Raw genomic sequence first — 16,726 nt, forward strand, 5'->3', positions numbered from 1 at the left:
CATTTACTTAGTTCAAAGCGAATAATGCATTATATTCTTTTTATCTTTTATGTGTTTGCAGCAATGGATCTGGCTTCGATTTCCGAACTATTTAAGTGTTATAACTATTTCTTAACGTTGTAAATATCTATACGTAGATAATCTCAGTAACAGTTAACAGTTAGATTTAAATAATTTAACTCTATCTGACTAAATTTTTTTGGATAACTGACAGAATGTACCTATACAAATGGAATAAAAGCTTTTGTTTAAAAAAACAATAGTCAAAAGGAAAACTTTCTCCTCAAAACAATCATAGACAAAAATTAAACAGGTGACACCTTTTAGAATAGACCTCATTTCTGAATTCCCGCTCTTTGTTCCCGTTACGGTGAGTGCCGCCAACCTGACTCTGAATGGCAAGTCCTGTCATCCTTGCGGGAGAGGTCACATGACACCTGATATCCTGAAGGCAATGGCCTCGCGGGAAGGACATCCAGATTATGCTAGGAAAATCTAGTTCTTTTTTAGGCTACGCACCTGCGTGTGCAGTGGCAGTGAAATGAGGGTATTGTTTTTGTTTAGTGTTAGTAGGGCCTGATGAAAATATTAAAAGATAACAGCTTGAAATTAAGTGTTATGCCATTGATGCTCAAGTATGCCAGCCTTGCAGTTTGTACAAGTGTAGATAGTAGGTAGGGATGCTCGATAAGTTTAATTCGTTTAAAAAGACAACTCCGCACTAAGAATTGCTCTTGTGTCGCGGAGACTTTTACAAACATACAAACAACGGGCCCAAAGTACAACCAGACCCGATATTTTTGTGGATCACACAAATAATGGTTCCGTGTGGGAATCGAGCCCACGACCTCCCGGTGCATTGGCAGTGGCGCCATGGCGTGGCGACCACCTTAACCACTGCGCCACGAAGGCGGTCAAGTGTTTATACTTAAGTAAATCGATACAAAGTCATGCCATCCTATTAACTTTTGTATGGATACTGTAATATACGACCCACTAGTTAACTACCTATATCCACATATTTGCAGCCATCCTATTCCAAGAATTAATTACAGGGCACTCAGGATTTTTATCGTAGGTGATAGTACTTATCTATGGCTACGGTTAAATAGATGATTTGTTAAAATAGTAGGACCAAATCAGCCTAGTCACATATTTACACAAAACTTGATGATGAATTACAATCAATATGTCAAAACAGATGCATATTATCTTGTTCAAAATAAGTACCACACGAAGATAATATTGACAGTGTTTCGATATAAAATATTGCTAGTTCACTTTACAAGTTAAGTTTACAGTTTTATAGCGTGAAACTGCAGTTTTAACCGAATGATGCTGCTTATCAATTATTTATAATCGCAGTTTCGATTTCGTCATGTGGGTTCCGGAGATGACGTCATGTATGTCTATGACAAGCAAGTCATTAAAACGCTTAAAAGTTTTTAATACCTATTAAAAAAGTTTCTTCTTTGGAGATTAGGGTATGCATCTGTGGATGAAGAGACTTTCTGGTTAAAACTTACCTTGATTAAAGAAGCGCCAATCCGAAGTTTAGAAATTGCAGAGATGCCATTCGGCTGACCCTGGCTTATGGTTGGGCTGATTGTTACCCTGAAAAAAACAGCGATATTAATCCCTTGAAGGGATTAAATCTTAAATTCTCATAATTATTTACCGAAAATAAGGTTATCTACTGTGGAAAATTCTGTAGTTATACCTACTTACTTTAGTGAACAAAGCAATTACAATCAATCTGTTTTTCTTCGTGCAAAACATTTGTCAAAAACGAGATTTCTAAACCAATTCTTCTAAATCCTAGTTTTTAGTAATGCATTAGAACTTCTTATGGAAGAAAATGATTAGCGCTTTGGCGGGAGATCAGAGCGGCCGTCCTTGAAATGCGTCATGCACGCAACACTGGTATAAAACTGTTGGCCTCCCTCCTCTCTCAGTTATTCAGTCTCACAATATCGTGCTGGCCGTACGCCTGGTGTTAATTTATATTCAAACTAGTTTTTTTTTAATAAAATGTAAGTTTTTTATTTAACTCATTTTATTAGAATAATATCTCTTTAAGCTTTTTAGCGGCATTTTTTTTTATAACAATCTGTCAAAATATAGTTTTTTTTTTAATAACCGGTGGATGTTGAAGAATAGACATCATAAATTCTAGTTTTTAATTTATTCGCAGTTGCAATTAAAGCATTATTATTTTTATAATTCATGTAGGTATGTAGGTATGTAAGTTTGTTATACTTATGTTTCGTAATTAATTCTATGGTGGTCGCGCCTACACATTCCTTAGTTACTTTGGTTATTTAAGTGAAAGGTACGAAACTGGAGCACTTGATCAAAACCAAAGACAAAACATTGACCATGTCTCCCACGTACAATTAAACTTAGAAAGTTTCACGACTACTGAATACGTGATAAAAATAACTTTTAGATAAATATGATAATTTTATTCTAAATTTATGCGAAGAAAAAATAATTGGGCGTCTATTTATTTAAACTTTCGCATTTTTTTATATTTATCTAAGTCGTTAGCTATCTTACTTAATTTAAATTAATCTTTGAAAAAAAATTGTAGTTTAAACTGTATCTTGTATAGAAAAATATTTTGTTTCGCAAAACAAATTTTAGCCATAACAGTATAAATTAATTAAATAAATTACAGAACATCACAATAATAAGTCATAAAAGTTATATCATCTATTCATTGTTACAATATCTTATGTTTACTATAGATTAAAATATATAAAAGGTAAACAGTAGGTATTCATCGAGGTAGGTAAATACTTGTAAAACTGATATCGCTGAAGTGCCGGCCGGTGTGTTTACAATAATCGTTGCGTGTTTGAACCGATATTATGTAGTTTTTATCTAATCAACTTTGTATTTGCCAAAATATTTAACTCCAATAATGGTTAGGTAACACCTTTATGTGGGGTATTTACCTATAAGTAAGTACAGTTGTGAGCATTAGTGAATGCAATCCCGATCTCGCGGGATCCCGATCTCGCGAGATCCCGTGTATTTTTTCGGGATCAATCCCGAAGCATAATATGACGAGATCCCGTTCGGGATTGTCGGAGAGGGCATTTTCAGCAGCTGGCTACATTGCAATAGACTTAAGATGCCGATTAGAAGCTCTTACTATTGATACACTTTGTATTTTAAGAGGCTACTTTCAAAATACTATGTGATTACTTTTTATTTTGATCTCCTGGAGCTACACCTACTTTTTTGATTATGTTCATGTTATTACACCTGTTAATTATGTTACGTTGTTAGTAATATTCAAAAATAAAGGCTTTTATTTTCTTTCGAATAATAATTTATTGCATTCACCACACTATCACACACATATTACATTAAACAAGCCGTTCGAATTATATTATTTTTACTAACTAGACGGGATCCCGAAAATCTCGGGATCCCGCGGGATTGATATTTCTGATCGCGAGGGATCTCGAGTTGACGATCTCGAGTCGGCATTGCATTCCCCAGTGAGCATAATATCTCGTAATATTCGCTAATTCAAATAAATTTCATAGAAATTGAGCAATAAATTGCTTGTTAAGATAAAGAGTTGACGTTTAATAGTAGAATTGAATACTACTACTTTTATAAAATAATGTGCCGTACTTATTTAAACAACTACTATAGAATATTTAATACTTAGGTACTTAATAACAGTTTATTCAAGTGCTGTTTTACAATTTAAAAATTCTCAAGAGTGTTCCAAATAAATTTCAACTTATAGTGTAAAATGTTTTAAGTTGTCTGGTTTATTTTACTCAAAGAACTTGATATTATTTTATTGTTTTAATTTTACTTAAAAACTTTAATTTACCATTTACTTTGACTCTAGGTTGACCAACTAACCATACAATAAAATCAAAACAACAAAAAGAATATCGCGAAAGTTCCATTCAAGAGAATCCGCCACTATGTCAATGTATTGAGTTATAACTATGAGTCAAACCTCCCATAGTGGCCAGTCATTGTATAATTCACCACAATCACCACATAACTCGTACAGCAAGGTCATTTCGGACATGGTGTCATGGGCGACCTACAGCGGTTTTTTTGTGAAGTCCGGCTTCATAACAAAAAATAATTACGTTGGCTAGTTATACAAAGAACAAATAGAAATAATCACTAGTGTTATTATCTACGGATTGTGCTATAAAAGTAATAACTTTACGAAGAAGCGAACTTCTGTTTGTTGAAAAGTTTCACCGCAATTTTCCTATTATTGCCGTTCCGACTGGTGAAATAGACGCATGTCAGTTTAAAAGGAATTAAAATAAAGTTACTTTTTCGAGTTGAGCTTTTTAAAATAAATATGAGAATTTTTGGATAATTTTATGCACCTTATGGGTACCCAGTTACTTACCCACCACTTTACAACCATCAAATTTTTCAGAGATAATAAATTAATCGTTTAATAGCTTTTTTATACTAAACACATGAAATCTATAAAAAATATGATAACAATTTTTAATGACAGTCATTCAATATTAAATTTATAAATGTAATAGTAGTTTTTGTTCAAAGTTAAGTAATCAGAATGACAAGTAAAATCCATCAATCATTTCAATCAAATTGTAGTACCTATTGACCAAAAGAAAACCTTTTAAACCCAACGTTATTCAATATTTCGTTTTCCAATATTTTTTATTACAACTAGGTACATATGTACGTATGTAGACACAAATAACTGGGCCGTTTCACCATTATTGTTGTAATCCATTAAAATAATTGCATGTGTTCAAATTGTATTGTTTAGTAAACAATACTGCAATAGTTTTAATATTTAAAACCGTCAGTAAATAAATACTTAAATACCTGCGAAATTTCGAAAAGATTTACGGAAGGATCGTTTGTTTGCTTGAAAATATTACAATGAATTACATACGAATTATCTGCAGAAATTGCAATTTCTCAATCAATATTTAAAATTATCGATGACTTGCGTTTTTAAATCGATAGAGAAGCATTGAAAGCATGTGCTTTAATTCCCATGCACTTATTGTTACCTACAATGGAAACGAAGCCCTAATAATATTATAAAAAATACTAGATATACCTATAAACTACAAATTAGCTAATACCGAAGTAAATCGTCAGTTTTATTTCACAGTTTTCATGACATTAGAAATTGCGTTTTCACTTTTGTACATTAGGCCAGTGTGTTGCGTGTTACCAATAGTTAATTGCTTTTGTTATGGCAACTAACTAATGAAAGTTTTTTTTCAATTTACACTATTTCTTGCTTACTTTTTTTAATGTATAGTCAGTTTAATATTTTACGAACTTTGTAATAACTGCGTTTATACAAAGAAAATTGACAACAAAGAAACAACAATAATTAGCAGACAAAATCTAACTAAGTAAACAGAACTGAAGGCATCTTCAAATTCTATTTTAATTCTTAAAGCACATTATTTGAGACAAAAAAATAAACTCAGTAGCAAGACAGTATTATTGGCTTTCCCCAAATCAATGAATTTGATCTACATATTACTGCCCCACCTGGCAAGGATCTCCCTCCGAAATGAAGCAGAGAGCTTAAGCCTTCGTAAGCCCTGAGTCTAGAAAACCTAGAGCGGGTTCGAGACCAACCCTTTATTGATCTCTTATTAGCACCTTATATTGAACACATAAAGCCTTAACCCGGAATTTCTCACATTAGGTAAGTGGTTATTTTCCGCTTGACCGCGTTCTTATTTTTTTTTCATTATACAGTAATTTCCTAGCCTGACCTGACCTTACCTTTTGTCATTGTTTCCGCACATTTCTTACCTTCGAATATTTTGGTACATTCGTTTCGATACCTTTCAAAAATATATGAATGTAACTGTTGTATGAAATACTCTTGGTAGTTACACTTTGGAATTCACGCACCAAGTATTCAATGTGTAAACCTAGATAGGTATTCGTTTCGTGAAACTATTAGTAAAATTCAGATTATATAGACCTCTTCTAAAATTGCTACCTAGACTAAGCTAGCGTTATAGTACCAACTGTACCAAGTTACAACAATTTGTCCCTAGAGGTACTTACTTATTGTTATCTGCTATTGTTAACCTCAAAGGCTTTCTAAGAGAGGCTTTTTAGAGTGCGTTCAAGTTGGTAAGGCTTTATAATGCCCTCTCGATCGGAAGTTGGATACCGTAACCCGGTCATATTCAAATACAGTCGTAGTCTGCAACCAACAACCAAGCGTTTTAGTTAGGCTCTCTATCAATAAAACATATTATTTGCATTGTTGCATATTATTGCTGAACGTAATACACCCTAGAAACTTTTTATCTTGTTAATAATGATTTATGATTCCCATATTCCCCCTACTTGCATTAGCCATATGCATATTATTACGATAGGGAGTTATCATAATACAACCGAGACCAGATTATATCACGTAACACTCAAACAGGTTTTAACAATTCGCAAATGAGTTTACTGCCCGTGACCCTGAGATCCATATCAAAACAAGTAAAATCTATATAGGCAATATTAACAAAAAATATACATAAAAGGAAAGGAAATCGGTTTGTGGGTTTTTTCGTTATGTTCCTAATGAGACGCCCAAACATTAATAAGTCATTACGTATGGGTTTTGTTTCATAGATAGCAAAGTTTTAAACACATTTTTGAATGGATTAGATTCGTGTTTACCATCACTGATCATTTAGCGGTAGTTTATCTATTCAATAGCGTTAAGCTGATATAAATATAACAGTTTAAACTACCGCTAAACGTGTCTCAAAAACCGGGCATAAATCAAGCGATTTTAATGAAGTTACTTATAGACCAACGTACCAACAAAATGCAATTTAAACAGCTTGTAGATCATACAAATTAAAGAACTCTCTTATTGTTTCGTTCGGTAGTCGGACACCCTACTACGGACGGCGTTCAAAAGTAGCAGAGTATATAGACCACCTTAAAACCACAAACGACCGTACCGGCTTAATCAAAGACATCCTATCTGGTTGTCTATGAGCAAGATAGTCTAGCAAGATCGCAAAGAAACCTCTCTGTTACCAAAAACCGTACCGCACATTTAAGCATAACTTGTTATTTTCTCTCCAGCACAATGCCCATCGATCTGTACTACGTGCCCGGCTCTGCCCCTTGCCGCGCGGTGCTGCTCACTGCCAAGGCGCTGAACCTCAACCTCAACCTGAAGCTCGTGGACCTTCATCACGGAGATCACCTCAAGCCTGAGTACATTAAGGTAAGAAAATTACAATTAAAAAAATATTGGGCAAGGGCTTCCGCCCGTAATGAGGGAGGGGTTAGGCCTCGAGTCTTTTTCTTGTTATTTACTTTCCGATTTTCTTGGCAAAACTGCGGCTGAAATAAAGCCCCTTCTTCTTCATAATAATAGAATGTGCTTCTTAAGTACCGTATGTTCGAAACTGTATTCACTTATGAACAAGTTAATTACTGTTCAACTATTCCCTTTTGCTACTTACTGTAAAATTAGGTTAAAACAAAAAATATTTCGTCGACTTCTTGACGTTCTGGCGTGCTTGCAATGGCTGAAGTCGCGAGCTAAAATAAAAGTGATTCGAGCTTTTAAACAGTTTTTTTTTTTCATTCAATTAGCATCAAAATTATAATATCTTTAAGCCTATTTTGCTCACGGTTTAATATTTAGGAGCGTACTTAGTTATGTCAATGACTAGAGACCGACCTTATTACCAGATTGTAATATGCATTAAATTCGGAATACATAGTTACATACCTACTAGGTAGATACCTGGTTATAATAATGTAGGAGGGCAATTTGTTTCATATCAATTTTGTTATTAATTTACTTAAGTTTGTGCAAGGAAAATCTAAAACAAATAGGTAACAAATATTTACCGTGTTCATTGTATTTACCTAATTAATCTTCCTTCATAGACTCTAGTTCCTTAATTAATTTTAATAACTAACAGGACTATTTAGACCACAGACTGATTGTGTAACAAACAACAATTATAAGGCTCTTCCTTCAAGCAATAATATGGAGATATGAAAGTAAAAGAAAAAAAATCCTTTAAGCTCTTTGATACGAGTAGGTACCGGCTAGACATTCGGTAAATTATGTTGGTCAATTTTCTTCTTGAAAAATGTGTCTTATGTCATCTTAAAATTACTGAAGCTCAGTTTCAGAAATGCAAAAGCTTGTAAGTAGATACAGCAAGAAACATTTTGGTGGCTCTGTCGATCACCATAATTTACCTGAGCCAACAAAAATGAGAATGATGTGCCTTTGCCCAACGCGCGTTTTCTCACGCTGTCTATGTATGTTACAAACGTCTAAATAACTATCATAAATACATGTCATACATTACAATGTTGTGTTTACGAAACCTTAACTCGTATTTTCCTAGGAACCCATGGCAGTCGGCCAGCATTTCCTATCGAAATCTATCTAGTTTAAAACATAACCAAACTATTTTCAACTCTAAGTTCTAAGTTGTAAAGTATTAATCACTTTGGCATGGCTTGAAGGTCGTTATAGACAGTCGGTGATGTAATTTTGCAGTCGGAATTTGAGGGCATTGAACTTTTATGGGGACAGGTTTCCATAGCGAATAGGCGAATACAGCTGTATTGTTTTGCTAAGTGCATTTTATAGCTGACATATTTGATTTATGACATAGTCTATGGTAATTTGTTGTCTATGGTTTTGTAGGGTATTCAAGAAAAGTGTGTTTTGAAATCTTTGCTTCAGGTTTTGATAGCGTCATTTAAATTTGTGCTAAAAAAATACCTAAATGGGGTCGAGGGAAGGATGTAGTTTTAGCTCATTTGATGACTGAATATCGTGTTTAGCTAGTCTAGACACTAATTGGAATCACGCGATCGTGCTAAATGCAGTGCGCAAATACTGCTGTTTGTTGTTTTTCTGTTAGATCATAGGTAGTTCTAATAATATCGGATGTTTTGAACAATTTTGAGTCATCAACAGCGTTTCAGCGCTTTTGCGTGCAGTTATTTACTTAAAACTTATTAAGATTTACTTAGTAAGCTTTTCTCTTCATAAGTTGAGTTTTTGGCGAATAAAGTAAAAAAAACATTAATCAAAAGTATTTCTTCTCATTCCTTCTTCAGGTAAAGTTATAGTTTATCAGTCAATGGAAAATGTGAGAGCTATAAGCAGAAGAATCTATAATATAATTCTAAAATGTTAATATTCAAAGCCGGCTTCAACGTTTACGGTTCGTCGGTTAAAGAAACCGGTTGTGTCGAAATATCCGACATAATTAATGTTAGGAGCGATTACTGGCATGTTCGAAGTACCTGCTAATCTTTGCCTTCTAGTGCTATGAGGAAAACTATCAACCGTTGATGATTGCAATAGTTATAACATGTAATATGTTTGTTCAACGATTTTAACGACTTGTGACACCTTATTTATGTGTTTTAGCAAATCCGTTTGAGGTTTCTGATTGTTTAAGTGCGACGCCAATGTTGTTTTAAATAATATGATTTGAGACTTGACTAGAGTTTTGCTGAGTCAGTAGAAGAGTCGTTTTTAAATATTAAGCTAAGAATCCTACCGTACTACTCCTATTACGTCTAGCCTCTCTATAATACTTTCAAGTTTTCATGCAATGGGATTTAAAACACTGCGAAACTATTTTGGGTAGCAACCGTAACGATAGCAAACTGTTTGCCTTAAAGATTATGTACTAGCATTTTTGGACCTTGCTAGCAATTTTCTATATCTAGTTAGCTTGTATTACTTACTTTAAAAAATCACGTCAATAAAGCGAAAAGAGCTCGAACCAAATAATTACCGATGAAAGACCGATTACAGCGTAAATTCTAAACTATTTCCTTTCTCCCACAGCTGAACCCACAACACACAGTCCCGACCCTGGTGGACGACGGTCTATCGATCTGGGAGTCCCGCGCCATCATGACGTACCTAGTCAACAAATACGGCAAGGGCAGCGGCCTCTACCCCGAGGAGCCTAAAGCCAGGGCCCTCATTGACCAGCGCCTGTACTTCGATATTGGTACTCTGTACGCCAGATTTGCGGATTATTTCGTGAGTATACTTGATTGTTGTACTTTTTTATACTGTGTCTAGTTCTACATTATTGAAATTGAACTCTGGATATTTTTTTAACTCCTCACATCATTCGATGAGAACTGACTCTACCTTGCCGACTTTGGTAATGGTAAAATCTGGCGCCCGTTTTTACGGTATCCCGTCAAGAAATTCCTAATAGTTAACAGAATTACTATCGTATCGTATCGTATCTATATATAAAAGAAAGAAGAATTTTGAAAAAAAAAATGTGCATATTAATTTGAAAAGACAATAGCAGATCTTTCAAACAGAAGTTTGTAAAAGGTTTTCATCGAGAATCAATACTAATCAATCACATTATCTAGTACCCACAAGTTTTCGGCGGCGCGCCTGCCGATGCTGACAAGAAGGCGAAGATCGAGGATGCCCTGCAACTCCTGAACACGTTCCTCGACGGACAGAAGTACGTCGCCGGCCCCAACCTTACCGTCGCTGACCTCACCATCATCGCCAGCGTGTCCAGCTTCGAGGCTTCCGACATCGACTTCAAGAAGTTCCCTAACATTAAGAGGTGAGTTGGTCTTATATCTAATCCATTTCATAGACCTATTTGACACCTGTTTTATGTAGGCTAAACGGAATTATTTTTGGCTTGCTCGAGTATCTGCTGCAAATGGGATTCCAAAACTTATTGTTTCTAAAAAGGATTTTCTTTTTGAGAAGCTTAAAGCGTTTACTGTTAAAAAATTCTTAGGCCGATTTGGGTTTTTTATATTACTCCTATCATCACGCACCATGTATATCCGTCAAACAACTCTTCTACTAAATCTAATCTAACGAGATTAGACTTGTTATCAAAAGATCCACTAAAAATTGAGACAAGCACAACCCATTAGCCTTACAACCATTGCAAAAAGGATAGGCATTGTAGCTTTCTCCAGCATACTAAATCTTGTTTTCTATCCACAGATGGTACGAGACAGTAAAGAGCACAGCTCCCGGCTACCAGGAAGCCAATGAGAAGGGACTTGACGCGTTCAAGGGACTCGTCAACAGCATGCTCAAGAAGTAACTGTCGTTCAGAACATACAGCCTCGGTCGCTCCATTCATTTATGACATTGAGATATCTTTAGGATAATGAAACGTTGAAAAATCTCGAATAAATCCGTCATCAAATAGTGTGAGCAAAATGTTCAACTTTGCTGATACTTTAAAAAAAATACAGCCATTTTTAATGGCTGTATTATAGCCAGTTTCATAACCTAAAGATAAACACTTCTAGCGGGAGTATATTGCTAACAAATCTGACACTTAACTGTGTTAAATCTACTTTTAAAGTCCTCAAATTGTAAAGTTGTGGATTTTGTAATGTTCTCTTTAATAATCTTGCCAACTACTTTGTGATAAATGAATGGAATAATTGAATATACGTAATACGTTCACAGTAAATGTGCATTCACATAATATTGTTGTTTTTTTCAAGTCACACTGTTTTACATTCTGACTACTGTTAAGAATAGACCTTAAGGCACCAATAAAAGTTAAAACCTATTTATTTCTTTCAATTATTTTTCTCCCATAGCCATCGTTAACCTCTGCCTAGACTTTCGCGTATAATATGGCGTGATATTAAGTATGTAGGTGTTTATTCAAAAGGAAAGGGGAACTGTATCATCACTCAGGTCTAATAAAATAAAAGGTTTGATCAGAGTTGGTTAGTGATAATTGGGTTTTATATAACACGTCAAACAAGTCTTTTTTCTGGTTAAGTTACGCGGTGTGCCAAGTAAAAAGTAAATAGCACCAACTAGTTCTCTGGTATGAAATAAAAGCGCAAATTTGTTCGCAGAGTCACAGATTCAGATAAACTCTGAATAAACATTATATACTACAGGTAAATCTGAATAAGTACATAATATATACAACTCAAAGGTGACTGACTGACATAGTGATCTATCGGGCTGAAATTTGGCACGCAGGTACCTATATGTTATGACGTAAACATCCGCTAAGAAAGGATTTTGATCAATTCTACCCCTTAGGGGATAAAATAGGGGGTGAAAGTTTCTATAAATCTTAAATTTTCGACTGATTATACTGAAATTAACCTTCCCACATAGGATACTTTATACTACAGGAAACCTTTTCACGCGGACGAAGTCGCGGGCGGATGCTAGTGGAATATAAAGTTTCAATCTATGTGCTTCCTATTTGCCAATAAGTAATCAAAGTAAGAAATATGATCATAGAATCATAATTATAAGAACTTGGCTTTAAAAATCAAAGAAAAAATACTCTGATCAATTAGTCAAGTACTTTTAGTTGAATCATACGAAGGAGTTTGATTAAAAAGTCATATTATTTAAAAAGTGGTATATTAATACATTTTACATAACAGTCATACAGTGACTATATAATAGGAACTTTACAATTCAGCCTTAGCCTTGATCATCTTCAACACTTCCTTGAATTCGTTGATGCCTTTCTCGTTGGCCTCTTTGTAGCCTGGAGCAGTAGACTTGACGAGTTCGTACCATCTGTAAATGGCAATAATTTTAGTGACAATCCGAATGATAGGACCTTAGAAAAATAAAGTACCTACTTAGGTACTTCGCAATAGAACTTTGAACGCCCTTGTATTGCGGTTGGTAATGTGCATTATATAACACAAAAACTTGGGGACAAAATAATGTTCCCAAGTTTTTCTATCAAAAAATGCCTAGGTATTTGCTCCAAGTTAGGAAGTTGAAGTTCGTATCGTATACCCTCGTGCCTCTGAGAGCACGTAAAGTCGTACTGGTCTAACGCCTGAGCTCTCACTGGTCATTTTGGCCACGGTAATTACCCACTTCCGTCCACGGAGGAATAAAAAATAATCAAGGACAATTTTTAGGCCCAACCTTGTATCCGAACCTAACTCGCTTCACAAATATCTGAAAAGTGCTTTATTTACCTGACAATATTAGGCTGATCATCAAACTTGACTCCGCCAACTTCGATGGTAGACAGAGTAGCCACCAGACTCAGATCAGCTAACGTGAGTTTATCACCAGCTGCGTATTTGTGACCTTCTAGGAATGTGTTGAAGAACACTAGAGCTTCTTCAAGCTTTTTCAGTTGAGCGGCATCGGGAGCAGCTCCGCCGAAGATTTGTGGGTACTACGAAAACATAAACTATATTATTCTTGTCCTAACAGGCACGGATCTCTTACAGGAATGAGATAGGGTTAAGGTCTTGAGTATTCCATTCTGTTGTCTCATTCCGGAAGCAGTCCGGACTACACATTATTTGGACTAAAGTAGTATTGATATATTATGTTAATAAAAGACTATGAGTAGCGACTGCTTTATCAGTAAGTAATCACTTAGATACTCCACGTTAAAAGTTAGAGTGGTGATAATAAGACTTAGAATCTAGTCTATTAATTGGACCTTGTACACATGATATCACGAGGATACTCAAATAATTAATTTATTAGTTACAAAAGTAGAGTGCTTCAATATTGGCTTTATCTAATACTATACGAAAACGTTAAAAATAATCATTCTATCAGAAGATATTTCATCTCTCCACGGCATACTCGAAAGAAAATTTCGTGGAGTCATCCCAGATTATAAGTCACGCCTTACAACTTGGACAATGACGATAAACGATTGTTAGGTTCGCTTGGAAAAAAGTAAATGATACTACCTATTGTTAGAGCTTTCTTTAGATCGGTCAATTCTACTGCATCTACGTTTTTATTTGCTTCGTAAAAGCAAATTGTGTTCTAGTGGTTTGATGTTTTATCAAAAGGTAACATATAAATATGTATCGAGTTTGAATATACTTACAAAGTATTGAGCAAATCTAGGATACAGTGTTCCTAAGTCAAAGTCCAGCCGCTGATCAACGATCGCCCTTGCTTTAGGATCCTTGGGGTACAACTCAGAGTCGTCACCGCCGTATTTGTTGACCAAGTAGCGGCTGATGGCTCGTGACTCCCAGAGAGAGAAGCCATCGTCGACTATAGTCGGGACTGTGTGTTGAGGGTTTAGCTGAAAGAATAGATTAGTTGTTGTATGTTTCTTGGTGTTTTAACTAGATATAGAAGAATGAAGGCAAATTTAAACACCTCGTTAACTTAACAATTAGAATCTTGATATATTTTTGTTATTATTAAACGGTCATTGTCTGTTATATTATCTATCGAATAAACGCTATCAGACACTTATCCATAACGACTCTTAGTTTCCAGATTTAGTTTGACTTCATCACCATGATATGTGTTTCTTTCATAATCTGTTATTCTGTTTTGTGTCATCTTCATAATTGAATTGTTTATGTAGAAATTATGATACTCTTATACAGTATAAATAGTTTGTTATCAATTATTTCTGTATATGACCAAGTAACGATAAAGTACATTTGCACATATACTTCACTTTCACGTATCTACTTATGATAAAACTTGCATCCGAATAAAATTTAGTAACAAAAACCTGCGTGTAGTGACTGCATACATAATTGTTTTGTGTGGGAGCTAGCCAATTACCCACTGGTAACTTAGGTATACATAATATACCTACTTAAATTGGTCATCAAGGCCAGGTGCAAAAAATACTAGACAGCTAATTAAACTTAACTCATTTAAACATGATACGTACCTAATAATAAACTTATATTAAACCGATGTCAAAAAATTAGGAGGTTTTCAATTCACTTGTATTCTTTTACCTTTAAGAAGTCCGGCTTGAACTGATCTCCTTCTCTCAAGTTAACGTTATGAAGGTTCAGCTGAATGTCGAGAGCAGCTGCGACCAGCAGCACTAGCCGGCAGGGGGCGGAGCCCGACGTGTAGTACAGATCAATTGACATTTTGTTACTGAAAAAGAAAAACATGATAATACCTAGGTATTAAAACTATTGTTGGTTAGTAAGGTGTTTAGTTGATTAGTCAGCAATTAGCAATAATGAAAAAATAAAGGCTCTGGGGAGTAGCTTTAGGAATTCTGGGTGGACAGGGCCTATTATAGAAAAAAATCACCTTTATTTACAGAGACTAGCCCCACTGCTTATCATTAGGGTCAAGGTTCAGTTTAAAAAAAATATTAGAATATTTTCAATAGTATCCTGGAGTTTGATAACGTGCCCAGTAATTAGCAATAGGCTCGACCACTATTACATGGGACGAACATTGTTAACGGCGAAACGTGGGTGTATTTCCTATACAACTGACTAAACCTTCGAATACTATAGCGTATACGTACATTACGTACATATACATATATTTTAGACATTATACCCGAGTATTTATGTGCGGTAGATTATATCAGATTATGGGGGGTTTGTTTGTCTAATCTAACAAAATGTTATGTCATTAAATACTGACATGTGCAGACTGGTAGAGATAATGATAATGATTGGTACAAAAATTGCTAGGTCATAGTTAAGTAACAATACGTAAAGAGTAAATAACGTATCACAATGACTTAACTAAATATGTTTTACCTACTGACCTAAGTTTTTTACTTGGCTATCAATCTCTGAAGGCTTAACTTATAGTATTCTGTTTGCTGAATCATAATAAGACATAATTACAAATTAAATAATATCCCCCGGAAATTGTTGTTTTTGACACAGTGTTAAATTATTTTTACAGAAATTAAGCAACGTAGACTTATTAAGTTTTTAGCCGAGTATGTATTTAGAGATCGATTCGTACCTAGTCGCACAAACCCTTTTTCCATATCAGTACCTATAGGTGTTGTCAATTTAAACCGTTTCGGAATACTTAGTAGTATATTGAACAAAGTTTAAATTTAAGTTTTATTGAAGGACGCGATGGCGAACGCTAATAAAATGATTAGAAAAAAAGTAATTCGAGAGTCAGCTGCGCTGGGTCTACGTTCAGTTTTCTTTCTAAAACATCTATTTGTAGTGTAATTGTACTTCCAAGGTGTTTTACTGCTACAAGTCCGTTATTCGTTAGCATTTTATAAAAGGACCTATCTATTGCACCTCTGAAACCTTATGACCTAAAATAATTTTGTCATTAGAAACTTGATCTATGCATGTAAACTGTACAATAGGAGTCTGGAGGTCTGAGTTCTAAAAGACCATACTTAACTATTAACAAAATACTTCAGAAGTTAGTGTGGGTTTAATGTAGGTAATATGATCAATTATGTCGCAGTCAAGTTATGTCGCTTTGGAAGCAACTGGAAGATCGTATAATAAACAGACAAACAAATAGTGACATAACTTTAGTAAGTCGCGTAAATATCTAAGTACTTCAAGAGTCACATATTGAAACTGGTTACATTATAATTCTTAAAACCTCAAATAGAGAACCTCTGGCATTTTACTTTATAAAAACAACCAAATTTGTATGTGTATTATAACTTATGTATATTGTTTTATAACTTACCGGTCGTGTAGCTTGTGTCCAGTAAACAGACAAACTGCCAAGCGCCGGTCGCCGGCAAATACAAAAAGTCGATAACCTTGAACCGGTGTTGTTGCCTTATTACTCGGCCGATTTACATTGGTTATAGATAACGAGGTTTACTACGAAGTTCGCGGGGAGCCGCGGTTCAACTTCACTTGGTAGGGTTTAGCGGATCTGTGATACAGTTCTATCGTCAGCATGAAAACTGCAGAAAATTGATTTATGCATTGTCATCTTGAATCA

At 34.9% G+C, this 16,726-nt stretch overlaps 2 protein-coding genes across 2 annotated transcripts; one reads left to right on the top strand and one right to left on the bottom strand.

Annotated features, from left to right (window-relative positions):
- Window positions 1-1,911: 1,911 nt before the first annotated feature.
- Window positions 1,912-11,603, top strand: LOC142976442 (glutathione S-transferase 1-1-like). Its single transcript, XM_076119804.1, has 5 exons — window positions 1,912-2,033; window positions 7,108-7,252; window positions 9,866-10,066; window positions 10,417-10,622; window positions 11,021-11,603. Exons 2-5 carry the CDS (start codon window positions 7,112-7,114, stop codon window positions 11,121-11,123), a joined length of 651 nt encoding a protein of 216 aa, XP_075975919.1. The 5' UTR covers window positions 1,912-2,033; window positions 7,108-7,111; the 3' UTR covers window positions 11,124-11,603.
- An 807-nt stretch (window positions 11,604-12,410) lies between these two features.
- On the bottom strand, window positions 12,411-16,583 carry LOC142976445 (glutathione S-transferase 1-1-like). Its single transcript, XM_076119806.1, has 5 exons — window positions 16,463-16,583; window positions 14,770-14,917; window positions 13,887-14,090; window positions 13,006-13,211; window positions 12,411-12,589 (listed from the first exon to the last, which is right to left on the bottom strand). Exons 2-5 carry the CDS (start codon window positions 14,908-14,910, stop codon window positions 12,478-12,480), a joined length of 663 nt encoding a protein of 220 aa, XP_075975921.1. The 5' UTR covers window positions 14,911-14,917; window positions 16,463-16,583; the 3' UTR covers window positions 12,411-12,477.
- Window positions 16,584-16,726: the final 143 nt, after the last annotated feature.

The sequence above is a fragment of the Anticarsia gemmatalis genome, chromosome 11 (assembly GCF_050436995.1).
Source record: "Anticarsia gemmatalis isolate Benzon Research Colony breed Stoneville strain chromosome 11, ilAntGemm2 primary, whole genome shotgun sequence".
Classification (NCBI taxonomy): Eukaryota; Metazoa; Arthropoda; class Insecta; order Lepidoptera; family Erebidae; genus Anticarsia; species Anticarsia gemmatalis.

Excerpts from the sequence above, each read along its gene's own strand:
- LOC142976442 (XM_076119804.1), top strand. The coding sequence starts at position 7,112 with ATGCCCATCGATCTGTACTACGTGCCCGGCTCTGCCCCTTGCCGCGCG. Across the intron at positions 7,253-9,865 it reads TCAAGCCTGAGTACATTAAG|CTGAACCCACAACACACAGT; the intron begins GTAAGAAAATTA and ends TTTCTCCCACAG. Across the intron at positions 10,623-11,020 it reads AAGTTCCCTAACATTAAGAG|ATGGTACGAGACAGTAAAGA; the intron begins GTGAGTTGGTCT and ends TTCTATCCACAG.
- LOC142976445 (XM_076119806.1), bottom strand. The coding sequence starts at position 14,910 with ATGTCAATTGATCTGTACTACACGTCGGGCTCCGCCCCCTGCCGGCTA. Across the intron at positions 13,212-13,886 it reads CTAGATTTGCTCAATACTTT|TACCCACAAATCTTCGGCGG; the intron begins GTAAGTATATTC and ends ATGTTTTCGTAG. Across the intron at positions 12,590-13,005 it reads GATCAGCCTAATATTGTCAG|ATGGTACGAACTCGTCAAGT; the intron begins GTAAATAAAGCA and ends TGCCATTTACAG.